The sequence below is a fragment of the Hetaerina americana genome, unplaced genomic scaffold (assembly GCF_022747635.1).
Source record: "Hetaerina americana unplaced genomic scaffold, ioHetAmer1.1.p SCAF_5, whole genome shotgun sequence".
Classification (NCBI taxonomy): domain Eukaryota; kingdom Metazoa; phylum Arthropoda; class Insecta; order Odonata; family Calopterygidae; genus Hetaerina; species Hetaerina americana.
This window is the reverse complement of record NW_027287095.1, coordinates 9,024,953-9,051,414: the sequence shown is the minus strand read 5'-3', so window position 1 is coordinate 9,051,414 and position 26,462 is coordinate 9,024,953. Positions and strand designations below refer to the sequence as shown.

The 26,462-nt window shown below is 45.6% G+C and overlaps 1 protein-coding gene across 1 annotated transcript in view; it reads left to right on the top strand.

Annotated features, from left to right (window-relative positions):
* LOC139693503 (nuclear receptor corepressor 1-like) overlaps positions 1–26,006 on the top strand; it is a 154,225-nt gene extending 128,219 nt beyond the window's left edge. The window contains exons 9-16 of the mRNA XM_071591687.1: positions 13,554–13,731; positions 14,072–14,187; positions 14,568–14,893; positions 15,614–15,830; positions 17,439–17,629; positions 18,167–18,976; positions 19,753–20,193; positions 20,805–26,006. Of these exons, the coding sequence (XP_071447788.1) occupies positions 13,554–13,731; positions 14,072–14,187; positions 14,568–14,893; positions 15,614–15,830; positions 17,439–17,629; positions 18,167–18,976; positions 19,753–20,193; positions 20,805–24,671 (6,146 nt within the window). The 3' untranslated portion in view covers positions 24,672–26,006. The remainder of the gene's footprint in view (positions 1–13,553; positions 13,732–14,071; positions 14,188–14,567; positions 14,894–15,613; positions 15,831–17,438; positions 17,630–18,166; positions 18,977–19,752; positions 20,194–20,804) is intronic.
* The last annotated feature ends 456 nt before the right edge of the window (positions 26,007–26,462 follow it).

The following is a 26,462-nucleotide window of genomic DNA, read 5'->3' as shown; positions in this document are numbered from 1 at the left end:
CACAAACACACACATATACACGTATGGTTTACGCGCTTCGAGAATGTTTGAGGATTTTAATCGATATTTCGTGCATTGAGCATTTAAAAGCGTGAAGGTCTCTGATTTTCGATTTCATAGTGCTGTCTTCTTTTTGGTGGTTCGTTTCTTTGTGCTGAGGAAACGTCTAAATGAAGGAATTTTGTTTTGTAGGAGATTCATGTGAAAAGAATATCATCGAGAGCAGTGAGGGAATAAATAATTCTGTCCCGCGGTAAAATTTTTGCTGCTCCTGGTAGACTTTATTTGTACATTTCGGCTTCGGTTTTCTCATTTGGTTGGTTGAAATAGCATTGAAAGTAATTCTGGGGCTTCTACCCGAGTGGGGGAGGTACCCTAGGAAGAGGTAGTGCGTCGGTGGTGTAGCCAGGAATATCCTCGGGTGGGAGGCCATTTTCTCGTGCTTGCCTAATATGTTTGTTTCAAATGAGGTTCATTCATCGTAGCAGCGGCGTACATTGGTTAGCAATTTAATTAATTTATTTTAATTAATTTATCGATAGAATAGAGGAGACGAGGTTTTGTTTTAAAGTTAAAGCCATTTACATTATTTACTAGCTTTGACACCTTTCTTGGGCTGGTGCAATTTAGTGATTGCTATTCGATGTTGCCATGAGGCGGAGATTTGTGTGTAGGAAGGAACCCTAACGCATATGGGCAAACATTGGGGAGGGGAGGGGTTGTGGAGGGGTCCCCCATTAATGCTGTCCCCTCTTCCTATTTCGAACATTTTTTCCCCGGGCACGATCTGCTTCGTGAAATACTCATCTTCTCGTTTCCTCACTTTTAAACTGATATCTCGTCCACGTTAATACGCTACTTGCTACCGTCTCGGCCATGACTTGATAGCGAGGAGCAAATCTTCTGCACACCTGTCCCCTGGCTGTATTTGATGAAACGTCCTCCCTTCGTTGCCCAGGTCTTTTCCTCCTGTTTGTCTGTAGTTAAAATTTAAATCTGCGATCGATATGTGCATTGGTATAATTGTTCGTTTTTAAGACGTTGTGGTCACAGTCGGGTGCCATGGGCTGCCATGACCTTGCGCCTTTGGAACCGTCTCCCTCCCGCCTTGCCGGTGCGATTTTTTTCCTTCGAGTCGGGCGCTCCGATGCCCCTCCCCCTTGCGGGACGCACCGCCAAGGGGGGCGGAGGTAACGGAGCCCTTCTCTCGGCCCCCATTCGCTCCTCCCCTCAACACCGGTGACACCCCACCCCTCGCCGTGCACTTTCCTCCCCAGGCACCGTCGCGGCCAAATTCAATCCAATTACCTTGCTCTGCTCATTCCGGCTCCTCCTGCCACCGATGCTGCTCCTCCACCCCATCCCACCGTGTTGCTACCTCCCCCCCACCTCTACTTCCTTCTCCTTATCTGCAGTGTGTCCACCCATCCCTTTCCTCTTCTCCCCCCCTCCGCCCCCAGGAACCGCATCTCCCGAGCCATCCCGCGCCGCACCCACGAAATCCAATCGGGTCGCCCTTCTCCGCTTGCTCCCGGTGGTCGGAAACTGCGTGTTCCATGAGTGTTGGAGGCGATAGGGTTCTCCGAGGGATTGCACCAACCCACTCTCGCCGGATGCTTGATTCACCGTCAAGGTTGCATGGAGCACGATTCCCCAGAACGGGATTTATTGCAATGTGAGACATGTCGGGGTGTTAGATTGCCATTCCCGAGCGAAATTGCATATTTTCATCGGAATGTGTGGTGACCACTGTCAATTTTAGGGGATTCATGATGTTGATAGGATAGGCTTTAATTGAAAGACAAAGAAGCATATACAGTCAGGCGCGTGTCAGGGAGGGATGCAGACGGTTAGTGCGGAGGCCAGACGCCCCTCCTGAAGTGTAGGAGGGAGTCGAATGCGGGTTGAAAGATAACGAGAAAATGGGTTAATTCTGAATGACCCAGGACAAATTTAAATCGATCGACCAATTGATAAATATTTTATCTGTTCTGTTAATAATGGCACTCGAACCATTCTTTTTCTGTCCCTTAACTCCTAGCATAGGTCCTTTTTTATTTAGAAACATTTAATTGAGGATGACAGATAAATGAATTAGCAGAACACGTTCACCGAAAATGTCGCACAATTTTTTTCTTTACCACATATATTGGTAACGCAAGGTCGCGCTTCACTGGCAAAAATCCTATATCCGCCCCTGGCGTATCCAGGGGACGAATCGTGAATATTTATTTCACCGCATGTAATCATTCAAATAGTTGTAAAAAGTTGAGCCAAAATTCCTTGTTAATTCGTAATGTAATAATGGTCTTTGACCGTACTTTGTCCAAGTGTAATGCTGGAATATAAAATAGTATTTTTCCGTAGATTTTATGGACTACCGGTCAGCATTTGTTCGCCCTCATTCTCGGCGTATGCCTCTGGAAGTGAGAAATACCTTGAGAACGGCGCTCGAACTTTGTTGCCACGGTCGATGGTTAATGAAATCCTTGGAATGGCGCTGTGGTTTCTGATCTGATGTATTGCGAGGCAGAACGGAGCATAGTGAGCGGCCACGGGGGATGGGTGTCGTCGGGTGCGCGTTTCTCTTGAGCGTTGGTTTGGTCGCTTAATTCTCATATTGCATTTTCACGTCAAAGATTTTTTTTTAACTCTCCTCTAGCACGTGACAATTTGCATTAACGGAAACCCCCTCCACTCCCCCGCGCGCGTGTATTTATATCTCGATAATTGGAATGGTCCGCCGGGGTCGTGCCGCCCCTGAGTCGTGCCACTTCCACCCCTCTCCCCCGAATCGTCCCTTTTCAGGGTGGGCATGCGAGCGTACGCCCTGCGCGGAGGTCCCTCGGGTGCAAATTATCGGGGCCGGTGGATGAGGATGGATTTGGGGGGAAAGGGGGGTTGGGGCACTTTGACCGATTGTTGTGTATGCCCTGCTGCGTTGCGCCTCACCCCCCCCCATTCGATCGCCGCCCCCAATCCCCCCTTCGTCGTCATCGTTATCGAGTCAAAACGGAGAATCCCAAAGTTTATCAAGGAGAGGGCCGGGGCATCCTCCCTTTTCCCCTGTCTCCCGTCCTCTCCCCCGATTTTGACGTTTGTGAGTGGATATCGGTTGAGGGGGATGGATTGAATCAAACCCCCCCATAACCATCTTTGCTTCCGACCCCCCACACCCCCCCTTCCAACCCTCACCCCGTCCCACCTCCAACATCTCTCTCTCTCGGTTACCCCTTCAGCTCAAAGTTCGCGCGTAGCGTAAGTAATTAAGGGGGTGGGGTACTGCCCCCTCCCTCCCCTCTCCTTCCCACCCCCAACTCCGGCCTCCTCGCTCTCCTCAACAACGGCCCAACAAATGCCTGCCGATCGCCGTCATCTTGGTATCTCTTTTCGCGACCCCCCCCCCCTCCGCTCGCCCCATCCTTCTCTCCCTCTTTCACTCTGCCTTCTCGCGCGCTCCTAATCCCAATCGGTTGAATACGTGCTCTCCGTTTCCGTTGAGTGTTTTGGGGGACCGGGCGGGAGGTATCGCTTTTTGAAATGGTTCGCTCGAGCATGAGGGGGGAGGGGCGTGGCGATTTGAGGAGATTTTTAGCCGCCCGGTAGGTTCCAAAGGCCCTTCCCGTTTATTTGTCGCGACGCCGTAATTGATTAAATTTTCGGAGCTCGGACGTGAGGCGCGTATTCGTAATAAGAGGGCTCCATTTGGGGAGTGTCAATACAAATTCCGGCCGCGGCGAGTGCTGCGTGATTTCCCCGATGTGCTCTCTCCCGTCCGTCGTGTGCCTATCCACCCCCCCCCCCCCCCCCCCCGAAACCTGTCCACCTCCCCCCTTTCGGAAGTGAGCCTCCTTCTCTCTCCCGCATCTCGAGATTGGACCATCTTCTCTCCCTCCACGTGCCCTTGGCAACGCATCGTTAAACCTAACCCAAAATATCCGCGTTAGAGATTTTTTTAGAGCTATCAGACTGCATTTCTTGTCTTTCGTGACGGCTTGTCAAAATTCGCAAAAAGAATTGTTTCCCCAAAAGTATTCTTTGCTGAATCATGCGTAAAGGTATTTGCGAGGCAAATGAATGTATTGATGAAGGAATTTGCAAAGGAAAGGCATGTATGTGTATTTAGGGTTTCCTCCAGTAATAGAGGATCACAGAAATTGTTAGGGTAATTACTAGGGAATGTTACAGATGACTGCAGTCAAATGTTAATTTGATAGGACGAAGGTAGTGGACGTTTTAGTGGTGCTATCAAAACTGAGAGCCTTTCTCCCTTGACTTGGTAAAGCGTTGGCGATTAACGCTTCAGAAGCATCTTTTGTGGAAGGTAGCGAAATATGTTGCCATTCGTGGAACGCAGGTCGATTCTCGAGTCTAATTTGAAGTGGATACACATTTTGATGAACTGCTATCATACTCGAAACTAGCCAAGTGTTATTTATTTAAATGAAGTTGATTTCTCGTCCCCGCGTATTTTTACGCAATTAGCAATCTTTAAATGATCCGGTAGGAAATAAAATTAGAATTGGCACTCGTAAGTTCAGTCCAATCCATTTTCCAATAACTGAAGTTGGTCGTGTTACCAACATTTAGTTTATGTATATAATCGTTTCTGTTGTATTTTAATATTTCCGTCGTCAGCCATTGACATAATTTTTTTGACTTTCCAATAATTATGGGCTTGTATCGTAGACAGGAGTGTTGGCATCGGTTTTCATTGCTATTGGACCCTTATGGATGTTTTTTCAATGCATAGGAGCGTCCTTCTATGGGGTAACATTCTCTCTCTCTCTCTCTCTGATTGAGTAAAATCTTTTGATGGAGAATTTGCTAGACTGGACGCCAGTGTTTTTATTTTCTCGGCGTAATTTATGAAATTTCGGACCACGACGTGCGACTCGTCTCCCGTCGTGGCACGAGAACGTGAGCCGCGGCGTTTTTCCGGCGCTCCCGATCCGGGTTTCCCCTCTTTTTTCCCCCCTCCTCCCTCCCGTCCGTGTTTGGTGCCCTCCTGATCAATCGCCTCTCGTCAGGAAAAAAGCGCCGACCGACCGTTCGATTTTATCCGTCGTCGTTGACATCCATCGCCGGGGACAGTTTTCGCTCGAGTGGCGAAATGGGAGGGGAGCCCGGAGAGGGTCGATTCGAGTCCCCGAGTTGCGAGAGGTTATGGACGGTTCGGGTTGGAAGAGGTAAACCCTTGACCTATGTCAATCTCCCGCTGTGGACGGCGCGAAGGGGGGGGGGGAGGGTCTGGCGGCCAATATACGCCTCTTCTCGGGAGATCAGCCGTTGTTTTTTTTGTGTGTGGGAGATTTATTTTTTTTATTTTTCCACCGTTCAACGCGGAGAGAGGAAAACATCGAATTATCCCCTTCCTCCCCCTCTCTCTCCTTCTCCTATCCCCAGCGCTGACACGCTCTGCCTACGCCCTATGTCACTCTCTCCTCCTCCTCTCCATCCGTAGCGGCCGTCGTAACGTAAACGACGTCGCTTTGCACGGTCGACAGGATCCCGACAAGAGCGCGAACTTGATCTCCCTCCCTCTTTCGCCTGGTCGCCGAAATGCATCCGATTTGAATCACACGCCGATCCGCGGAATGTCGTTCTAGCTAGCCTCTCTCTCTCCCCGTCCTCATCCTCCCCCAATCCCTCTTATCATTGCGATCATTCCCCAACATACACACACACAGTCGTCCCTCCGAACAGACGCCAATCTCCGATGATTGGCGGCGATGGGTCTAGTGTCTGTCGTGGCCGGTCGAGGTCAGACGGTTCGGTGGAATGCGACGTTCGCGTGTTTGTGGCGTGTGGGGAGGAGGGGGGAGGCGTTTGTTTTTTAAGAATGTGCGGGTGTGGGGGTGAAGGGGGGGGGGGTTGAATTGATTGACTTGATTCATTAGGCCTTCGCACGAGTGGAAAGGCAACCCTCCCTCGGAAGAGTCCATCAGATGGAGGAACAATGCTCTGGGCGAGAGGGCACTCGAGTGCCGAAGATTTGGAGTGGCGGCCCTCGGGCAGTGCGCGAGGGGCTTCGGATGTAAAATAAAATGCGTAATTTGTTAACGCTGGTGATTCGGGATATGTCGCGATCACGTAACTGGGAAAGCGCGTTATTCGACGAAATATTGGTCAAGTTATTTTTTTACGTATTTGATCGCCTGCCTTGTTTTTCAACAGCGGATATTTTTAATCGGAGCTCTTCTTAATCGTACTATTCTCCGGATTGAGTGAGTTTAACAGCATGTCCAAGTTGATGCTTTTTAATGTATTCCCGGTTGGAAGAAGAGCATACTACTTAATCTCTTTTGACTAGGATCATTTATCACGGTGTTCTGGTGGCCTATTCGGTTGGATCTAAATAATTTTAGATAGCCTTCACTCACTATCATCGTTTAGCCTTTTAAGCCCCAGTTTGTCGTTTTTCCGTTTGCAATTTCTGTCCTGGCGGACTCCCATTCGTGGTGGAATAGTTTTCGGGAAAGGATGACAATCCATTCCCTTATTTTCAAACATATCGCGTATATTTCCCCGATAAGGAACAGAATTTCCTAACAAGTTATAATGGAATAACTTGGTAGACTTCTATGGGCAATTCAAAACCAATATTTTATACCAACGAACCACAAAATGAATCAATTTCCAGATCAAAATAAAGAGCAAGGCAGTTGAATTCTAAGCACAAGTATCTCTTCCTGTTAATTGGCATGAAAACAGTGTATTGTATCATCAAGTTAAATGATGAATTTGTGAGTAAAGATATACGAGGGTCATCCGGAAAGTAGTACCCGTTCGTGCCGCATGAAGTGCTGACGACGCGAGTAGCCGCTGGACGAGGTCAGATAGCTTCAGTGGCTTGTCTGCCTTCTCTGAGCCAAGTTGCGTGACGCTAGCATTGCCTGTGTTGTTTCTGTGATTGTTTACAATGTTTAAAAAAATTGAGAACGCCGCCAGTTGTGAAGTGAGGGCAGTGATTAAATTCCTCAATGCAAGAAACGTTCGCCCATGTGATATTCATCGCCAATTAAAGGAGGTGTATGGAGACAATGTAATGGACGAGTCGTCTGTTCGGCGGTGGTGTCGCAACTTCAACATGGGGAGGGGGAACACACACGACGATGAGCGTTCGGGGAGACCGTCTGTCATTACAGACCAACTGGTGAGCTCAGTTGACGAATTCGTGAGGAACGATCGGCGCGTCACAATTGATGACATCTGTGAGCATTTTCCCAATGTTTCTCGAACAATTGTTCATGAAATTGTTAAACACCATCTGCATTATGCAAAAATTTGTGCAAGATGGGTCCCTCGCGTATCTCAATGAGCTGGCGGCGAAGGACTATGCAGCAGGAATACAGAAACTTGTCACACGTTATGACAAATGCCTTAATTTGCTTGGAGATTATGTTGAGAAGTAGTTTAAAGTATCCTCTTTCAAATAAAATGTTTTATGTTTGTTAATATTTACTTTTGTGTCTTTATTTCACGAACGGGTACTACTTTCCGGATGACCCTCGTATGATCGCTCATTTTTAGAAAGGGAAAATATTGTTTATGAATTTAGAAGTATTGATGAAATATTTCAAAATGTATAAAATGCGACGGAAGCAATAAAAGAAACATTTTTCTGGGCATCAATGCAGTGTGGATGATATTGGTTGAAAACACATCTTCAAATTTATTCAGAAAAAGAAGACGGCCCCGAGTTGGATCCAAGAAGTAAAGAAAGATCGTGAGAGGAACATCTTAAAAGAATACTATATGAAGCGATTGGAAGAAAGTCCTCAAGGGATAGTGTGTTAAATTTGGAGGTATTCCAGGGTAAAATGAAGAGAGAGCGAGAGAAAAGTGGAAAGAAAAAAGGAGATATTGCGAAAATATGAAAAAATATTGTAGGAAAAGGAAGGAGAAAGAACTGAGCTTGACACATGGTCCCAAGATGACCTCATCAAGGAGAGGAATGTTACTCTCTCATTTAGTTACAAGTTGCGGTTGGATCTCATATTCGCCGCCGAAGAATACTTATACGCAACCCCCCGAACGGGGTGAAGATGATCGTTTCGAATTACCCTTCGGGTCACTCTACGAGGAAATCGGGATTTGATTTACGGTTGAATAAATCAAGTGACCGTCCTCTGCTTTCGACCGCAGTCACTCGGATTCCCCGAAACTCCCGCCATTAAGAAAGGCTATTCACCGCGTAGATAAAGAACGAACGGCTCGGAGAGGTTTGTGTTTAATATCCTCGTCCAATTTGCCTCCTCTTTTCGAGTACCTTTGTGATATCAAACTAACTTGGAGCGGATAGGAATAGATTAGGAATGTAGGCCGCTCGAGGTAAAACGTGTGAGGGTAGCTCAAGGGAGAGAGGATGAGAGAGTAAAAAAATGGTTTGTGTCACTCAAGGGAATGTATGTTCAGTGCATCTGGAACTGATGAAAGTCGGTAGTTTCGTAGATGGGACATGTAAGATGCTAATGTTCGTACCCGTAGGGATATTTTTGTGGGTCCGAAACTTGCTGGTGTAGATTGCCCGTTATGTGCGTGTGTGGGATTTGCAGTGCCCTGAATGCACTCAACCATTCGACAGACCGATCCATTTCCCCCCCCCCCTCCGGTCAAAGGTGCAGTCGATCACCTGCCCCTACCCTCTCCCCCAATCCGCCCTCGTCCATGTTACTTAACGCCATTTCCCCGGCGATTTGAGTGGCAAGCCACGAATGAGTCCGCCTGCCTCCCGTCTCTCCCCTCCCACCCCCCCTATCGCTCTCTCCGCTAGTCTAACGGCCACAGATGTTGCAGATATGCTCGATTAAATCGCATCAAATCCACCGAACTGTCTCATGCCGGGCCCCTCCCGCCCTTCCGTGCACACAGAAGGACAGGCAAGCGATTACGGTGGGGCGGAATTCGCCCCCTGGACCGCACCTCTATTAGCCCGTGATCCTTACTTGTTGGGGGGATCGGTGCAGGAGGTCGTGCATTTTGATTAATACTCGTCGTGCGGCTTGATGAAAGCCTGATGAAGCTCACTTTTACTGACTGTTGTTTTCAAATTTTTTTCAATTACTTGCACCAAAAATATAGATTGTGACGGAATACAAGGTTCGTTTAAAATAAGTTCATTACTGTTCGAGTGCAATTGAAAATGAATCTTAATTGAAGTTTAATTTACCTCGTCAAAGCGAGGCCATTGTGCACTGATTCAACTTGATACAAATTCCAGTGAAAAGAGAATATTTTAAAGCGTACGAAGCCTTATTAATCAAAAACGCCGCACCGTAAGTTTACTTGTGTGTTCCCAGTCATGGCAAGGCTGTAAACCGAGGACTATCATTCACATTCATCAAAAATGTTTTATTCTTTAGTATTTCGTGCAAATGTATTGTAAAAAAATTCCTAGAATTGCAAGCAAATGCCAAAACAACTTATATTTATGAAGTTAATTCAATTTATATGTTTGCGAAGCTATGCGTGACAAATCGGAAGTCAAGGTGTGAAGTCACTTTGAAATATGGATGTCATTGACGATGCGAATAATTGTCGATATTTCTGCCAGATATTTAGTGTTCCATAAGAGCCAGACAACTTGTATATAGATTCAGATTTCAAGGTCGAACTTTGCAGGAATTTATATTCCACGCCTCTCGCTCTTCTGGTTTCACAGTCTTGATGCCCACACAAAGATTGACGAACTGCGCCCAGGACACACGTTGCGTAAAACTGAAATCCGTGTGTGGGGGAAAAAAAGTTTATTTTTTTGGGAGAAAATCTTGGTCAGATGAAAGATGGAACTCCCTTAATTTAGGCGACTTTGCCGAAACTCATAGGAATTGAAATTAGTGGGATATGTATTCGTGCATTTAATCATGTGTGGAAAAAAACTTATTATAAAATAGGACTCTGCATTCGTGTAAACAACGGAATATTTCCCGAGTCCATCTACTGCTGGAGAAAAAGTAAAACGATCGAAGCATTATTTTTCTCGCAAAATTGAACCCAGAAATTGTGTATCCCGGGGCCTTTTGGTTAAACAATCGGGTCTCCTCAAAGCGGCTGCCTTTCTCCTCACAAAGAACGCACATCTGGACGCTCAGTCACTTTGTTTGTTCATTTTCGCACCGTTATACATCGGGGAGGGACGATCCAGGATCCAGGGGCGGGCGGGAGAGGGCAGTGGGGGCGGGAGGGGGAAAGGGAGGGATGGTGTATCGTCTCGTCCGAGTTTTTCCCTTTCCCTCCGCTTCTGTAAACAAGCAAGTGTGCCCCGTGAAGCATCCGTACACACACACACACACACCCTCACCCTACGCTCCGTATCCCAACCCCTCGCCCAGTAACATCCGTCCTTTCTCTCTCTCCCCCTCTCCCACCCACACAGTCCGTGTGTGTGTGGTTTTGAGAGCCTTCTCTTCCCCCCCCTCCCTTTCGCGTTTTGGACTCACTCGAACCCGGGATACAGAGCTCTTCCGTCAGTTTTCGTTTATTCCCATATTTATTTCCATTATTTAAACTTTCCCGAGCGCTAGAGTTATCGAAAACCGCCGCGGGGTCGCATTTCGGTCTGATCGGGAAAGTTGCCCCAACAACCGCTCCGCCGCGTCGAGCCTTCGCCTCTTTCGCCCCCCACTCGCCACCCCATACCCCCACACTCGACGGGTGCATATTTAAGCGCCGCCCCCTCCCCTCCCCCCACTCACTCACCCACCCACCCACTCCTCATCGCAGCTCATCTCTCGGGCCCGACGTGGATATATCCGTCAGTGCAGAGGCTACCTGCCGCCCGTCCTTCGCGTCTAATTGTTTGTGCACCTGATGAAAGTATCAATTATTCAGGGCGGGCGGGAGGGTCTGTGGGAGGGGGGCTGAGTGTGGGTCCATCCCTGCCCCCTCCCTCCCTCCCCACATCCCCTGTCCTTCCCCCCCTCCTCCTCCTCCCCACAACCCCCTCCGCCACCTCGCCCGCCCCCTCAAATCCCCTAGGGTGACCGTTATATACATCGCAGCGCAGACCGAACTATTGTGTGCTTTCTGAACGAGAGTCGTTCTTGTTGTTGATTCGGTTGCTTGGGCCGAAGCATCTTCCTCCTTATCTCGCCCATCCTCCCTCTCCCCCGTCTCCCCAATCCTCCTCCCATCCAACTGCCCACCACGTCTTGCACAGGGTTCCACACGAAGCATTGTGCCTTAAGACAACTCTTTTTATCTCTCTCCCTTGGCGACGCCTGCTCCCATCATCGGAGCATTCGGTGCTCGCGTTTTATTGCTAAGAGGCGATGAATGGACATGATTTCGGATGAACCTCGGTCATTTTCGATCGAATCTCTCGCCGAATTAGTCACCGGGAAAGAAATCTGTGCAAATGCTGTGGCATAGGACAAATGATGTTTGCCACGGCAAAGTCACCGAAAAAATGTCGACGCCGTTGACACTTTAGATCTCGGTGACGTTTTAATGAGTGAAGTATTATCGCGGACCATCTTGTTATCGATGCCCCTATGCGGTGTCATCGACTTGGGAGGTTGATGCTTTGCCTTTTTTTTGCCGGGAATTAGAAAATGAGTCCTTGTTTTGCATATTTATGTGCACGCCAATAAAGTTCGAAGGGACCAGATCGGGTGAGTGATGAGGCTATGAAATTACCTCCGTGCTCTGTTTTTGGTGCTAAAATCGCGAATGAGCGAGTGCGTTGTCGTGGTGTTACACCATTTATTCCACTTCGTCGCATTTTTTTCGGGTCTCTTCCTCCTCACCGCTTCGCTCAGGGTTACCAGGTAGCGAGCGCGATTAACCGTTTAATCTTGTGGAATTAAGTCTTGTTGGACGGTACCCTTCCCGTCGAAGGGAGCATGACGGAGACGTGCGTCTAGATTGACGGCTCTTCTTCCCGAACGAAAATTGTCGTCTGACGATGTTCTTCTACATTTTGTAAACGTCTCCCGCGGCACCGTGAACCTCTCACGCTTCCATCCCCGAAAACCTCCAGTAGCATTTGAACATTGCCCGATTACGCTTTACCCAACTCCGAATAAAATTTCACGCGAACGCGCTGCCCTTCCCTTGATTCATTTGTTGATAACCGCTGAACACAAAAAAACTTATTTCACCAAATAAACCGTAGGTTTGCTACTAAGGATGTTACCGAGATTCTACTTAATCGGGGGCTCTCGGGAAGTTAGGGGATTTAAACATTTATGTCAATCGCTCCGCGCTCTGACCTTATGTCAATGCGCCAGTTAAACAGTCCTATAACTTTTTGTTTAGGCCTCTAATATAATTGTTCACCTCCACACACCAAATGCACCATTCCAAACGTTTTAGTCAGGGTTTTGTCGCTCACTTGACCCATGTCAGAAGTTCACAGGCCCGGGACTGGCGTAGTGAGTGCATTGGAGCGCAGCCTTGAGAAAATATATCGGAAACGGTCGGCTAGATGGAAGTTATTCTAGTCGAGAATGGGGATAAGCAATCTGAGAACAAAACCCTTGGAAAGATGCTATTACCTCCACCACCTGCCTGCTCTCTAACGAGACGTGAAAGATGCGGGTGACCCAAAACGAAGAATGTCTCGTGTGTAGTCTTTATACTTGCGCTGCGGAGACTGCTTTCCGTGGCCCGGTTGCGCCTCCGAAGTTCTTACCTCCTCCTCACTTCCTTCTCTCTCCTCTCAACCGCATTCCCCCGCTTGCCTTCATTTATATTGCTTAAGCAGGTGATCGGTTCGCCGACGGCGGCAGGGTGTGCATAATTGAGGCGCAGCGGTAAAAAACGATTCCCCGGGTTGCTGGCGCTGTCCGGTTGGCGTTTGTAATCGCCGTGGCGACGACGCTCTTGCCTGCCAACCTGTCACTCGTGCATGTCGTTTGTCTTCTATCGTCTCTCCTCGCGCCCCCTTCCCCTCGGCCCTCTCACCCCCGCGATGATGCCCATTTTTCATGAATTCTCCAGCTGACGTTTTGTTTCGGGGATTAACTGATGCGAAGTTTGCCACTCATTTCACACAATTTTTGTCATGGCTAATATGCAGTCTCCTCCCTTATCAAATACATTCGCCATATTCCTGCACGACTGCCCCATTTTAAGTTCAGGCAAGATTAATAGTAATTTCACCCTTTGCGACCCATCTTCGAAACAATGTTGAAGAAATTCAACAAATCATTGATTTTCGATTAGTTCCTAGGTAATTGGTTAGGTCGGAAGCTCATCGCTATGGATGTGTTTGAAGAGTGGTATTAATTATCTATATTCTTTATATTTTTAATTTATATTATGCCTACTTCTAAAGTTGACTGAAATTTACTGTTAAATTTGTAAAATTAATACGAGCCAAACTTTCGAAATATTTACTTATTTGAAATTGTTCATTTGGAATTGAACTTTGGGTTTTTTTCTTCTTCCATTGGTGAAGAATTGAACAATCTATAATCATTTTGTGTTTATTTGCAAACACAGCTTGGTGCATGTAAAGTGAATTCTAAGGAATAGGATCAATTTGTATCCTCTACTTTACATTGCCTATTGTGCTAAAATGTCTATCCACATTTTATTTTTTGCAGAAAAAGGAGGCCCCCATCCTTGTGTAGTCTGCAAAGTGACAGTGGAGCAGTATCCTCTCTCCCGAGCCCTTTCGCGGAACCATGCCGCACAGTATGGTCTTCGAGACGAGGATGTGCCTCCAGGTGCACGTGTCTGCAACTCCTGCCGCTGCAAGTCCGTCCGCAGTCGATACACTCAGTAAGTGGGACTACATTTGATGCATGCACTGATCATTCAGTAAGAGGTGTTCATTCAGCATGAAAAATTGCTGGAATTAAACTCAATCAGTCATATATATAGTTTTAAGCAATAGAATATTGTAAGTTTGTAAAATGGAACTAAAGATGAATATATAAGTCCACCTATCAGTACAATTATTCATTGAATTGAATGAGTTGGGAGTACATCCCATTGCCAGCTTAGGCGCAGAAAATGTGAAGAGTGTTCAAATATCGTTTGTTAATTTGATTCACTCTCAAAGTGTCTCATAAAAGTAGGTTTATTTCCATTGTCGTAACTAATGAGTAAATTGTTTCAGGTGTCCCATTCCCACGTGTCCTACTGCCAAGGGTAGAGCAAAACGCTTGCGCCCTCTACCAGGAAAATGGGCTGATTTACCTTCAGAGATAAAAGAACCTATTATAGCAGAATTTCGTAAGTATTTTAATCTGCAGTATATTTGACTGATCTTTTGCATGTTAAATTAATAAAATATCATGTCATGAAGGTATTATTATTGTACAAGCTGTTTGAGTTTTCCAAATGGAAAGAAATAAAAATTATAAAATGATTGCCATATATCTAGGATGAATGTTGCAGTTATCTCACAATTCCTCCTATTGAGTACTCAATGAAGGAAAATACTTTTAAAATTATTTCAAGGACTTTTTGTCAATGTGATTTATAAGTGTAAATGTGATAAGAACGAGATTGGAAATGTATATTATTTGTTGGCATAAATGTTTTGTTCATCCAATATTTTTATAAACATATATATGAGTATGTAATCATATATTTCTGCATTTGTTCCTCAGAAATTCCAGCGCAAGTAACAAAGTGTTGCTCTGCATGCTTCAATCGCATTTCTCGTCGATTGTCCCCCAATGATGGCGCGGCAGATGATGGCTCAGGGACTTCTGCGGCACTAGCGGCTGCCACAGCTGTGGCTGCAGCTGATCAGTCAAGATGGACGGATGAAGAAATCGACTTGGCAAGGAGAGCACTCGGGGAGTTTGGATTGGGCCACTGGGCCAAAATTTCAGAGCGTGTTGGCTCAAAGTCTGAGCACCAGTGCAAGAACTTCTATTTCAACTATCGCAAAAAGCTTGGCTTGGATGCCATAATCAGAGAATACAATGAGGTAGGTGACACAGGCATGGGATTCATTTCCACGTATCCTTCTTTGAGGGAATGTGACAAGTTTTACTTTACTTTGCAATGAATTGAATTGCATTCAAAGTAGATGTACCAAATTCTGTGTGTATAAATTTCCATTTTGACTCAAATATCACCCATGTCACCTTCTAGTTTCTCTTTTTCATTCAGTTTTAAATTTTGCACATAAATGGATTAATGAATACTATAAATGAAGTTAGTATGCTACTTTCATTATAAAAACTTCACACTTTTGGATTAGGGTATGTTATTTTACATGTTGTAAAATTAAAGTTTAAAAATGATCTTGCAGTAATAGGTTGTAAATGGTAGTTTTCCTAATATTCATCATGTGTGGAATATGTTCTACTAATGTTTTGAATCTGTTAGACTTTAATAAGCAAGAAATGAATAACCCTTAGTCTTATATGTATTATGCTTACCTTTTCCTTTAAAGTGGCATTTGTCATCATTTCCATCAATAAAGAATCGATAATAAGCTGTATCTGAGAATTTTTAGCTTGAGCACTCCAGGCTTCTACTGAACTTTTCAGTTGACATTCCATTTACCTGTAACATGTTCATTATACGATCTTCACTTTACGATTCTATTTGGAAAATTTAGAATAGATTAAGCAGGAACATTCCTCTTTGACCTTTCTCTTTTGGTTAGGCTGCTTTTAAGTTGTCGAAATTTTTTCCTCAGGCTCATTTGGGTGAGGAAGGTCGGAGCAAGGGTGGAGGTGATGGTGCCCCACCAACGGTGACGGATGAAGAAGAATCAGGGTCGAGTACATCTAGCTGTGATGAGGCTGGGATGGCCCCTGACAGCAGTGATACAGCCAGTGCGGCATCCCCAAACCCACCGCCTACCACCTCAGGAACCCCCCCTACTGAAAGCAGAGGTCTGAGTGACCATATTGGTGAGTAGCTCTCATATCAATTGGTAATTATTAAAGCCGAGAACTCGTGAAACATACCCCGTTACTACATCTTTTTTGGCTGCCCCAGCAGCCCAGCCCATTTGGGCATGTCATCATCAAATGTTGCGTTGTGTTTAGATGTCATTTGCCTTTGCATGGTCATTTCATGGATGAAATTTGTTGTCATGCTTCATTGAATTTTTCATTTTTGGGAGGGGGGAGAGAGGGGCATTTTTTTATAGTCTACGTATATTCATAGAATTTGGTTCATTGATTACTGGTCAGTCTATGTGTAATTTTCCATTGAAAGATTAAATTGGATTTATCCCTTTTTGATTCCATGCAAACTTCAAATATTTGTCCTGTATTAAGTTGCTCATCATAATTGAATTTGTAACGGAGTGCCTTAATTTGAAATTGTGTGTGTCAGAGAAGCAAGCCTCTTGTTCCACTTGTTTTTCCTTTTTTGTTTTTTTTTTCTTGTGAAGCTGCACCAAACATTGCAACAGGATTAACCAATTGATTTCCGTAGGTTGGTAGTAATAATCTCATTTAACAAATATGTTGAGCCTACTCATCCCTCCCACACAGTGTCGCTGGCTTGCCCTCACGCCCTCCCCTCCCTCCCTTCCTCTCCCCACCTCCCCCCTACTCATCATATTGATCCATCTTTGGTAATTGAATATAGTGGGGACTAAAACTACCTTTTTTTTCCTCCCCCAATTTTGGAGATTGATGCAAGCTTATCCAAATAAATACGCCAAAGTGTGTGTGTGTGGGAGAGAGAGAGGCGGTAGAGTGGGGAAGGGGGGGCAGGGGATTCGGACGGGCGATTTTCAGGATGGGGGAGGGGTGGTGAATTTCATGGGGAGGGCAAAGTGGGGGTAAGGCTGTGCATCAGTTGCGAAATTCATTCACTGAGTTTGGCTGTTTTTATTCCGCCTCTTTGTTTTTTGGGGAGGTGCGGCAAAAACGAGAGGGTCATACATTGACTTTGACATTAAACATTCCCATGTATCCATTTATATTAATAACGATTGGATCAGTAATTTTAAATTCTCATGGTGTGACATAAAATTGGCCCCTTAGTTGCCATTAATTTAAGTGCTTGTGATGTATTTCCCCTAAATTAATTAATAAATAATATGCCTGCTTTGCCTTCACTCAATTAATGATTGCTCTACTGAAATATTTAATATGATTATAATTGATGATTTTAGGATTGATCAAAGTTTATTAATTGACTTTGTGTGCCTGAAATTTTGGCTCATCCCATGCCTAATGAGCCATGTTATGATTTTTTTTAAAATCTCTGTTTTTACCTTGTTTGAGAATTCTAATTAAATCACCCTTTCAATTATGGCTAAGAGATTACATGTTACATGTGGTTTGTTGTAGATGTGCATTCAAAAAAAAACTATGCATATGGGAATTGAGTTATTATTTGTGTAATGTAAATCATGAAAAGTGTGATTCTTTTCAGTATCATTATATTTGCTCACTTATTCACATAATTTGTATTTGATATCTAAACTCAATTAATTATGCCCTGAATCATGGGAATTTTTCTTCTTTTCTATTTGTATTATTTGCTAAATATTTTTTCAGCTGGAAAAACTACAGATTCATTAGACCCAGAAGCTGAGAAATCACTAATGTCAGTTGTAGAAGAAGAACGTATGGCATCTCAAAGTCCACAATCATTAGATCAACAGAGGCAGAACTCCGCAATGTCCATGCCAGGGGTTTCTGCTGCGCCTACATCTTCTGCCAAGGAAGACTATGACAGCTCTGCTACGGTACGCCAACCCTGTTTCACAGCTAAATAAATAACTGCCCTACATTTTAAGAATTGAATGTTGCTGTTTTAAATTTCTTATGCTCTGTGATATTTTTTTCCTGTTCATGTTATTAAATTTAGGCCTTTCGAGACATTTGAAAAACTCTTCTTTTTCATATACTTGCTTTTGGTTGTGTAAATAGCAACCCAATTTCTCTGTTTGATAAGTCATTAAAATCTTGGTAAAGTTAAAGTACTTCCTTCAGACTTTAAGAATCATGGTTACTGTTTTGTGAAACTTCACCTTTGAACCATAAACCACTTGGTTTTTTTCATAAGCTTTATATGAGTGTATTTTTTCTTAGATGAAAAGAGGAGACTTTTATTTCTAGTATTTTTAATGTATTATAATGATTTTAAAGGCTCTTCAATGGAATTCAATTAAAAATGTGATTTAGAGTTAATTTCAAGTAGACTTCTTCAAAATCCTTCATTGCACTTTTACTTATGTCGTGGTGAATTTGTTCATTAATATGATTTTTTTTGTGTTTAACAGGAGACGGCTGATGAAGGTCAAGGTGGCTCTGAGGCTGATGGGGCTGGTGCTCGAGGGTCACCTAAAAACTATGCAGCCATCCAGCAGCTGCCTCAACAGCAGGGCCAACGGGCTCCAGAGCAGCACCACAGGGGCCACGGGGTAGCATCGGAAGCTGCGAATGGAGGGGGTGACCGTGATCGGGAGAGGGAGGTGGGGGGCGACACCACAACACAGGAAGTGCTCACCGTGAAGGACTTGATGTGTGGTGTGATCGAGATGCAGCTCAAGAAAACGCCCCATGGGCCACAGCAACAGTCGTCACACACTGGAGGCCACATGCAGTCATCCATTCTCTCTTCCCAGCATCAACCATCGCCTACAATCTCGTCCATTCTCAAGTCAACTGAGCGACCTGACATTTCTTTTGTGAGGGAGTTTCGTGACTCTAAAAACAGTACGGCGATCAGTAGGATTTCACAAGGGCAGTCAGAGGTGTCTCAGCAGCAACCTCTAAACTCGAGGAGGCAGGTAGCCTCCCAGGACGTTGGTGCAGTAATGCATCAGAGAGGTCAAACGCCCCCAGTGCAACCTGCTGATAGCCATAGAACTACTCCTCATTCCCAACTGTCTGTGCTCCCTCCCCCTGCCATCCACAATGTAAGCTCTCATCACTTACTCCAGCATCACAGTCAGCCCTCATCGATTCCAACCCATCACATGCAACACCATCTAGCACCAATGTCACTCCCAGGAGGGAGTACGATGATGGTACCAGCTCCTGCTCCTGGAAGAGCTGATTTACCTAAGGAGGGGCTGGTAGTAGTCCAGGTGAGTTCATTAGCAGAATTCATTTTGTCGATGAATTTTTTTGAACATTCTGAAAAACATGGTTAACTATCTTAAGTTCTGAATCCATTCAATCTGTTATTTTTAATCTTTTCTAAATCCAAACCTTTTAAAACCTCTGTGTCTTATATTTTGTGATTGAATATGAGGACATCATCAAGTATTTCATTCTCCTATTAGTAATGACAATTGAAATATTCATAGAAGTGGTTTAAGCTGATGTATTAATTACCAAGTGGTTAAAATAGAGGAGGAGGTAATATACAGGTGGTGATAAACATACCGACCTAGTAATGGGGTAGTGAGAAATAGCAGGATAAATTGCTAGACTGAAGTGGTTATATAAAAATTTTTTAATAGACATGGAGATACTTGGATATAATGTGAAAATAATCTCTTTCAAAAGTCCATTCCTATACTCAATTTGAATGATATTTCATTTACTGGTCTGACTCATATTTTATAATTGATAGACTGCTTGTTTTCAAATTATTAAGTCTAGAAAATATTTGCTGATTATATAAAATATCATAACATGTTTAAAATAGCCTCAACTTTGACGCAATAAGTTGAATTCTTTATGCATATTTTAATGATTGAGATGACTAAGTGTGTGATGATTCTTCAGATTCCCCAATCATTGGATATTATACCACCAGGCAAGAAATTGAGTGTAACAACATCTTGAAGTGAAGCAATATTAAAATCCAGTATTGATGTAGTGTGGTATTTTAACAAGTTCATTTTCCATCACCTAGGTACAGCAGGCCTTGAGGGAAAGTGGGAGAGAGCCGGAGGCAGTTACCCTTGACCTGAGTTTGAAGAAGCGTGATGACAGTCCACCATCCAGTGCCCCTTCAACACAAGGGGCTCGCGATGCCCACCCTCACCTCCTCCACCCACCACCAGCCCATTCAAAGGCGCCACCATTGAGGCTACCAGAGGTGATGATTCGAGAAGTTCCTCCACCGGTTGTGTACAGAGATTCTCCTTCCCCATATTATCATCTCCACCATCATCAGTCTCAGCAGCCAATTTCAGCACCACCTCCCCCTGAGCAGTCTCGCAACAAGTCTCCGTCGGTGTATGTGCCTGATGGTCGTTCACCTCACCTTGTGATGAGCTCAGCAAGTCGAGGGACTACTCTGCCTCCTACTGCACAGATAACATCAGTTAATCCTACGCCAAAGGCACCAAAGGTGAGTTTTGATTTCAGTTTTTTTTCACTCCTTCACTGTCCATGTACATTGGTATGTATTTATAGCCATTATTTATTCATATTTCAAATGAAAGATGTATTTTTCTACAGGAAAAATTATTCTTTATAAAGTTTTCGGAAAACTACGTTTCTCTTTCATTTAAAAATATATTGATGTGGCAAACTTCCATGAAGTGAAGCCTGACTCTATAAAGTTTAGCCATTGTTAAGTTATTTTTAGAAACATTATTTGATGTTTCAAAAATGCTCTATTGTAGATCAGCACAAGCTAAATATAAAAATTTGCCTTTGGATTGTTCAAATCTTGTTTATTTATTTAACCTAACCACACAATTTATTTTTTTATAATCTTGGTGAATGGTGAATTTTACATTCATCGATAAATGCAATGTCATTGAATGTCAGATACACAGACTTCACTGCTTTCATGTATAAAGAAGTATTTCTTGCAAATAGCATAATAATTTTCATAAATTTAAAAAATTATGTTTTCATTCTATCAACATATCACGAAGTCAGATTTAGTTTAGTCTGTGTATAGTGCTGATGTTCATGGAAATCTTTTCTCTCTTTTAATTTTCTCAACCAAAGTTTCCGTGGAATGCTGAGGATGTGCCTATTGTCCGTTCACAGGGGCCTCACCCTATTCCAACATCCAAGATGGGCTCCATATCACCCAAGCCACTGATCTCCAAGACCGGGTCCATTACACATGGCACTCCTGTCTCACCAGCAGCACCACCACTGCCCCAGCATGCATCGCCTCGCTATGATGGTCTCTCTCGTCAACCAACCCCTCCACAGCAGATACCCACCCAACCTGCACAGCCTAAAGAAGGCTCAATTACTCAAGGGACTCCAGTACACCATGATCCCAAGCAGCAGAGGGGAAAGGATGGAAGACCTCAGGCATATGACGCCAGAGGAGTTCCACTAGTTGCACCTCCTGCGGTACCTTACGATCCTTATTATGTACGACCGTCTTCAGGTGGTCCTGGGGCAATTCAGAGTCATCATCCACCGCCTCCACCCCCACCCACAACCACTGATGCTTATCATTCATATGGAAATGCAACATCTGGATTTCCATATGCTGCAAGGCCACCATATGCTATTGAACAGCAGTTGAGTTCACGTCAGATCATTAGTGATTATATTACATCACAGCAGATGCACGGGAGAAGAGGGAGCAGTGGTGGAGTTGCACCATCAGTGGGAGGGGACAAGGATGCTCGCCTGTCACCAGGCAATGCTGCTCCTCCTCACCATGCCTCTCCATCCCTGTACTACCCATCTCCTGGCACATCACCTGCACCATCCACTAGTGGAGCCTACCTGGCAGCTGACATCCGCCACTCTCGCCACCCTTCTCCTGCAGCTTCAGAGCCTCCTCCTTCAAGGACATCACCTCCACCACCACCTCCCCCGCCTCGGCAAGGTGTCATTCAGAGGCATCACACACCAACGAGCCGGAGTGGCAAACCTATGAGTGGAGTGGTCATTCAGCAAGGTGCTCCAGCATCGCCACCCGAAAGATACCAGTCACCCGGAAGTAGTCAGTCTCCTCAATCACAACAACAACCTAGTGGTGGTCAGCTATCCCAGCACCACCTCTCGGTTGGTGGCTCTCCAAGGGCTCACCAGCATCATGGTGGATATCCTCCTGGTCATGAGGCACTATCTTCCTTGGTTGACTTAGCTGTACAACAGCCTAGCCTACCTGTCCCAAAAGATGAGAAAAGACGTCCAGCTACCCCTGGGCCCATTCACCCACATAGACACCATCAGGTGCAGCAGCCTCCAGGTCCTCAACATGAGGGTCTAGGAAAGAGCATGGCAGACTCAATGGTAGGAGGTGCCAGGGTTGATCATCTGCACCAGCACCACATCAGGCAACAACAAAGCCTGCATCAGCAACAACAACAGCAGCAGCAGCAGGAGAGAGAACGAATGGCCAGGGACAGCCTAGCACACCACCACCACCAGCAGCATCAAATGCAGATACACCAAGTGCAACTGCAACAACAAGTGCAACTACAACAGCAGCAACTACATCAACAGCATTTACATCAAATTCGAGAGATGAGAGAAAGGGAACGTGAGATTATGCATCGACAACAACAACAACAACAGCAACAACAACAGCAGCAGCAGCAACATGCTCAACAGCAACATGCTCAGCAGCAACATGCTCAACAGCAGCAGCATATACAACAGCAGCATCAGCAACAACAGCATGCACAGCAACAGCAGCAGCATGTGCAGCACCATCAGCAACATTTGCAGCATCAGCAACAGCATGCGCAGCAGCAGCACCATCAGCAGCAACAGGTTCAACACCAACAGCAGCAGCAGCAACAACAACAACAGCAACAACAACAGCAGCAGCAACAGCAAGGTGCTCGACTGTCTGTGCAGGATCGGCAAAGACACATGGCTGCAGCTTACCGTGACTTATCTCACTACTCTCATATGGGAGGGGAGAGAGAGGGACGGGAGCGTGCCGTTCCCACTCAGCAAATGGCACGGGATGGCGGTGGTCCCCAGGATGGCAGACCTAATAGCAATGCAGAAATCCTAGAACGAGAGGCTACTAGGATGCTGGTTGGTAGTTTTCCGAGGGATGTGAGACCTCGGCACGGTGCTGGCTCTATGGACTCACGTGGCTCCAGTTCAAGAGATTCCACACTGACTGCTGCTAGCTTAATTGATGCAATTATCACCAGGCAAATAAACCAAGGTTCAGACCAAGATGGTAACAGTCTTCAACAAGGTGGTACACCAGGTGCCCCTCGGCCTGGTGACAGGCTCTTTCAAGGGTTTCATAGAGATCACAATCCTCATCATCCTCACAGAGGTCCTGGTGGTGGTGTACCAACATCCCAGCCAATGCCAGTACAATCAGCTGGTCCTGAATCAAATGGTAAGGCCTCTCCCCTGAGACCTGCTGGTGGCAACCCTCCAACATCATCTCCTGCAGTCACCATAGAGGAGGATGGGCCTGAAAATCGCGAGGGTAGCCGGGAGAAGACCCTTGCAGAGCACATAGATTCAATCATAGCAAAGGATATGGCAGTGGTGTCAGGTAGCAGTGGTTATCCCACCACAGTGCGTTCGGCTCCTTACCAACATCATCCCCACCATAACTTGGCACCACCACCCCCACCTGGAAGGGGACCCACACCCCCGAGACACCAGTCAACCCCTCCCCCGATCTCAGATGGAATGCCTGATGGGGCAGCAGCCTCTGCTACTGAGCACAACAGCTGGAAACTGAGGCGGGCCTTGCAGAAAAAGGAGATGGAAATGAAGGAGAGAATGGCAGCAGATGGAAAGGCTCAAGGACTTAATCTGGATGAGCGGCAGATAATCCGTATAGCACAACCAGCGGGAACAAAGACTCCGCCATCCGCAGGGGCCAATGCAACCCATCGTGTGAGATCAGCGTCACCACCAGGTGCTGGGGGAAATGACAGTCATGGTGCACCTTCTGGTGGGGGTGGTAACCATTGGATGCAAGGAGGTGGTCCTGCAGGGGACCATATAGCATTCCTCTCGAGGCGGTTCTATCAGGAAGCATCTCCTGCAGACAGAAGATCTCAGGCTGCAGACCAGAATCGAACCAAACAAACGCAGCAGTCACAATCTCATCTCTCTCCTCTGGATTACGTGAAAAATAGAATTGTGGAGGTGATGAGGACTTCAGATGAAGGTGGTGTGAGTGGTGGTGGTGGTGATGGTGCACGGCAGGATGTGGGTGCTAGGCATTACAAGCGCATCAGTCAGAGGGGGGAGGACCGCGAGGATGCTGGGGGAAAGAGGTCAAGGACAGATGAGGTGAGCCCTTCGGGGGACCCTGAGTGCCAAGTGGACGGAAAGTGTGGAGAGGGAAGTGAAAGTGGCGGAGGTGAGAGGGCAGCTGAGACTGCAGACAGTCCCCAATCTGGGGAGATGGTGATAGATGAGGGGCGGGCATCGTCGGTAGCATCAGGTGGTGCCCCTGGTTCAGCAGACTCGGCTCCATCTGCATCGCGTCCAGACACCATGTCCCCTGCGGGTGGGGCGGACACGGCCCGGGAGGGGACACCCACCTCGGGCAGTCCATCCACGGGGGGAGGAGTCTTCCAGCCGTACACAAGATCATCGCCACCAACGCCCTCCCCAGCTACGGCCTCCACCTTCCCCTCAGCACCCTCCTACTATCCCTATTCGGCCCTGAGCGTCAGGGCCATCCCGGCGTCCTCTCCATCCGCCTCGCCGGGTGGTCAGAGGGGAGCCTCACCTGCACCGCCCCAGGGGGCAGGCCCAGTCCCATCTCCGGCACCACCGCAGCCGTCCCCAATATCCCGGAGACCCCCGAGCCGGACGGGATCCCCCCGGGATGCCCCCGCAGTCCGTGGGCAGGAACCAGCACCCCTGCTCTCGGCGCAGTATGAGCCTCTCTCGGACGAAGACTGAAACGGGCCCCCTCGCTCGGTGATAGCGTTCGCACCCTCGGTGGGTTGGGAACGTCGCCGGGTGGATGGGGGAAGGAAAAACTCAATGGACAAACACTAAAGGACAATGTGCTACTTAGCATGCAATCTTAGCCTTGGGCTACCTTGATTCTGTTGACTGTTGTATGATGCAACACGATTTTAAATGTTGGAAGGAAAAAACGTGAATACACACGCTTACCAAGTGAAAATTAGATTTTAAGATGCGAATTTTTCTTCCACACATTTTGTTTAGAATCTTTTGTATTTTTAAAAAAATGGCTGGAACATCCAAGTTTAAATCCTGGAAAAAATGGAAACAAAAAAGTTTTCGGACCAGGTACCCTTTGTGTCAAGTGAAGTAAGAACTTGATCGATGTGATCTTTATTTCTCATTTCTGAGAAGAAGAATTGAGAAATGTATGTGGTAAAGGAGGGCTTAAAACTTGTTTAACTTTTGTTTCTCCTTGAATGTGGATAAAATCTTTTCTATAAGAGTGGATGTGACAAATATTTGTTTTTTTTTGGTAATGTGAACAAACTTACTAACTGGTATGATGCTGTGTGGGGGAGTTGTTTATTTTGGCAGGGTTGGTGGGAAGGATGAATACATACAGAAACTTTTTTAAACTCAGGTGTAAAAAAAATACACTCTTTGATGTGATTTGTGATGTGATTCTGTGCTGATGTGCCGGAAATGGTTTTTAAGAAGCCCCATTCCTGCCTCCTGCCCGCCAGATCCTTCTTCCAAACAATTCAATTGCTCTGACCTGTGCATACTAAGGAGTAGGGACACGATGCCCATTTCATTTTTTTTAATAACCTGGTGTTTTTCAATGACTAGAGACTTGGCAAAAAGACTGTCACGGAAGCCTGTGAAGTCTTGCTTCACCATGGATGCGCTTGATCTATTATTGCCTGCCATGTTCCCAACACATATATATGCCCATCGGTATGGGTTGCTGGCTACATATTTGGTGAAAATTACTGCAAAAGAGTGAATTGTTGTGTGTGGCAAGCTGTTTGGGTATGAGAGTGATAGATATTTGGGCAAGTGCCCATCTCGTATGGCCATCTTGCTCCATAACCCTTTACCTGCAAACTTAAAACTTCCCTTGACATCTGACCCACGTTACCCTCCTCCTTTGCAAATAATGGTGGGAGGGGCTTTTGCTACGCCCTATCCGGCAAAATCCCAAGAGCGTCTAGGATAATAGGTTGAAAAAGATATGTAGTAAACTTTGGTGTATTAAAAAATTGTTATTTTTGTTGAAAATAAAAGAAGTGTCCGTTAAAAATAAAAATCTCTTTGAAATCAGATTTCTTTATTTTATTTTTTTAATTGGGTTCTAATGTTGCCTTCTTGAATTAAGCCATACTGTGTTTTCGCCAATCTGCAATAATAAGTGAAATCACAAAGGTATAATCACTCTTAAATGCTGTGGAAGTCAAATCAATTGCAGCATTCAGGGTGTGTTCAGATTTGAAAGTTCTGTGCCTTCAACCTGGATCCGTGTAATTCCCTAATTCTTAATCACTAAAAGTTCCTGCAAAACTTAAAAGTAGTTCTAGTAAATATTTTTTTACAGTATGTTAGTCTCTCAATTATCCTTGCTAATGGATATATGATGAAGGATGTGTAATCGTAAAATACAGATAATTGTAAAATGGAGATATTGGAAATATTCAGAAAATATGGTCTTTGTATGAACAGATTTACAGGGTTCGGCTACATAACTTTTTTTTCAAAGGGGTTTTGCTTTATAAAAAAGGA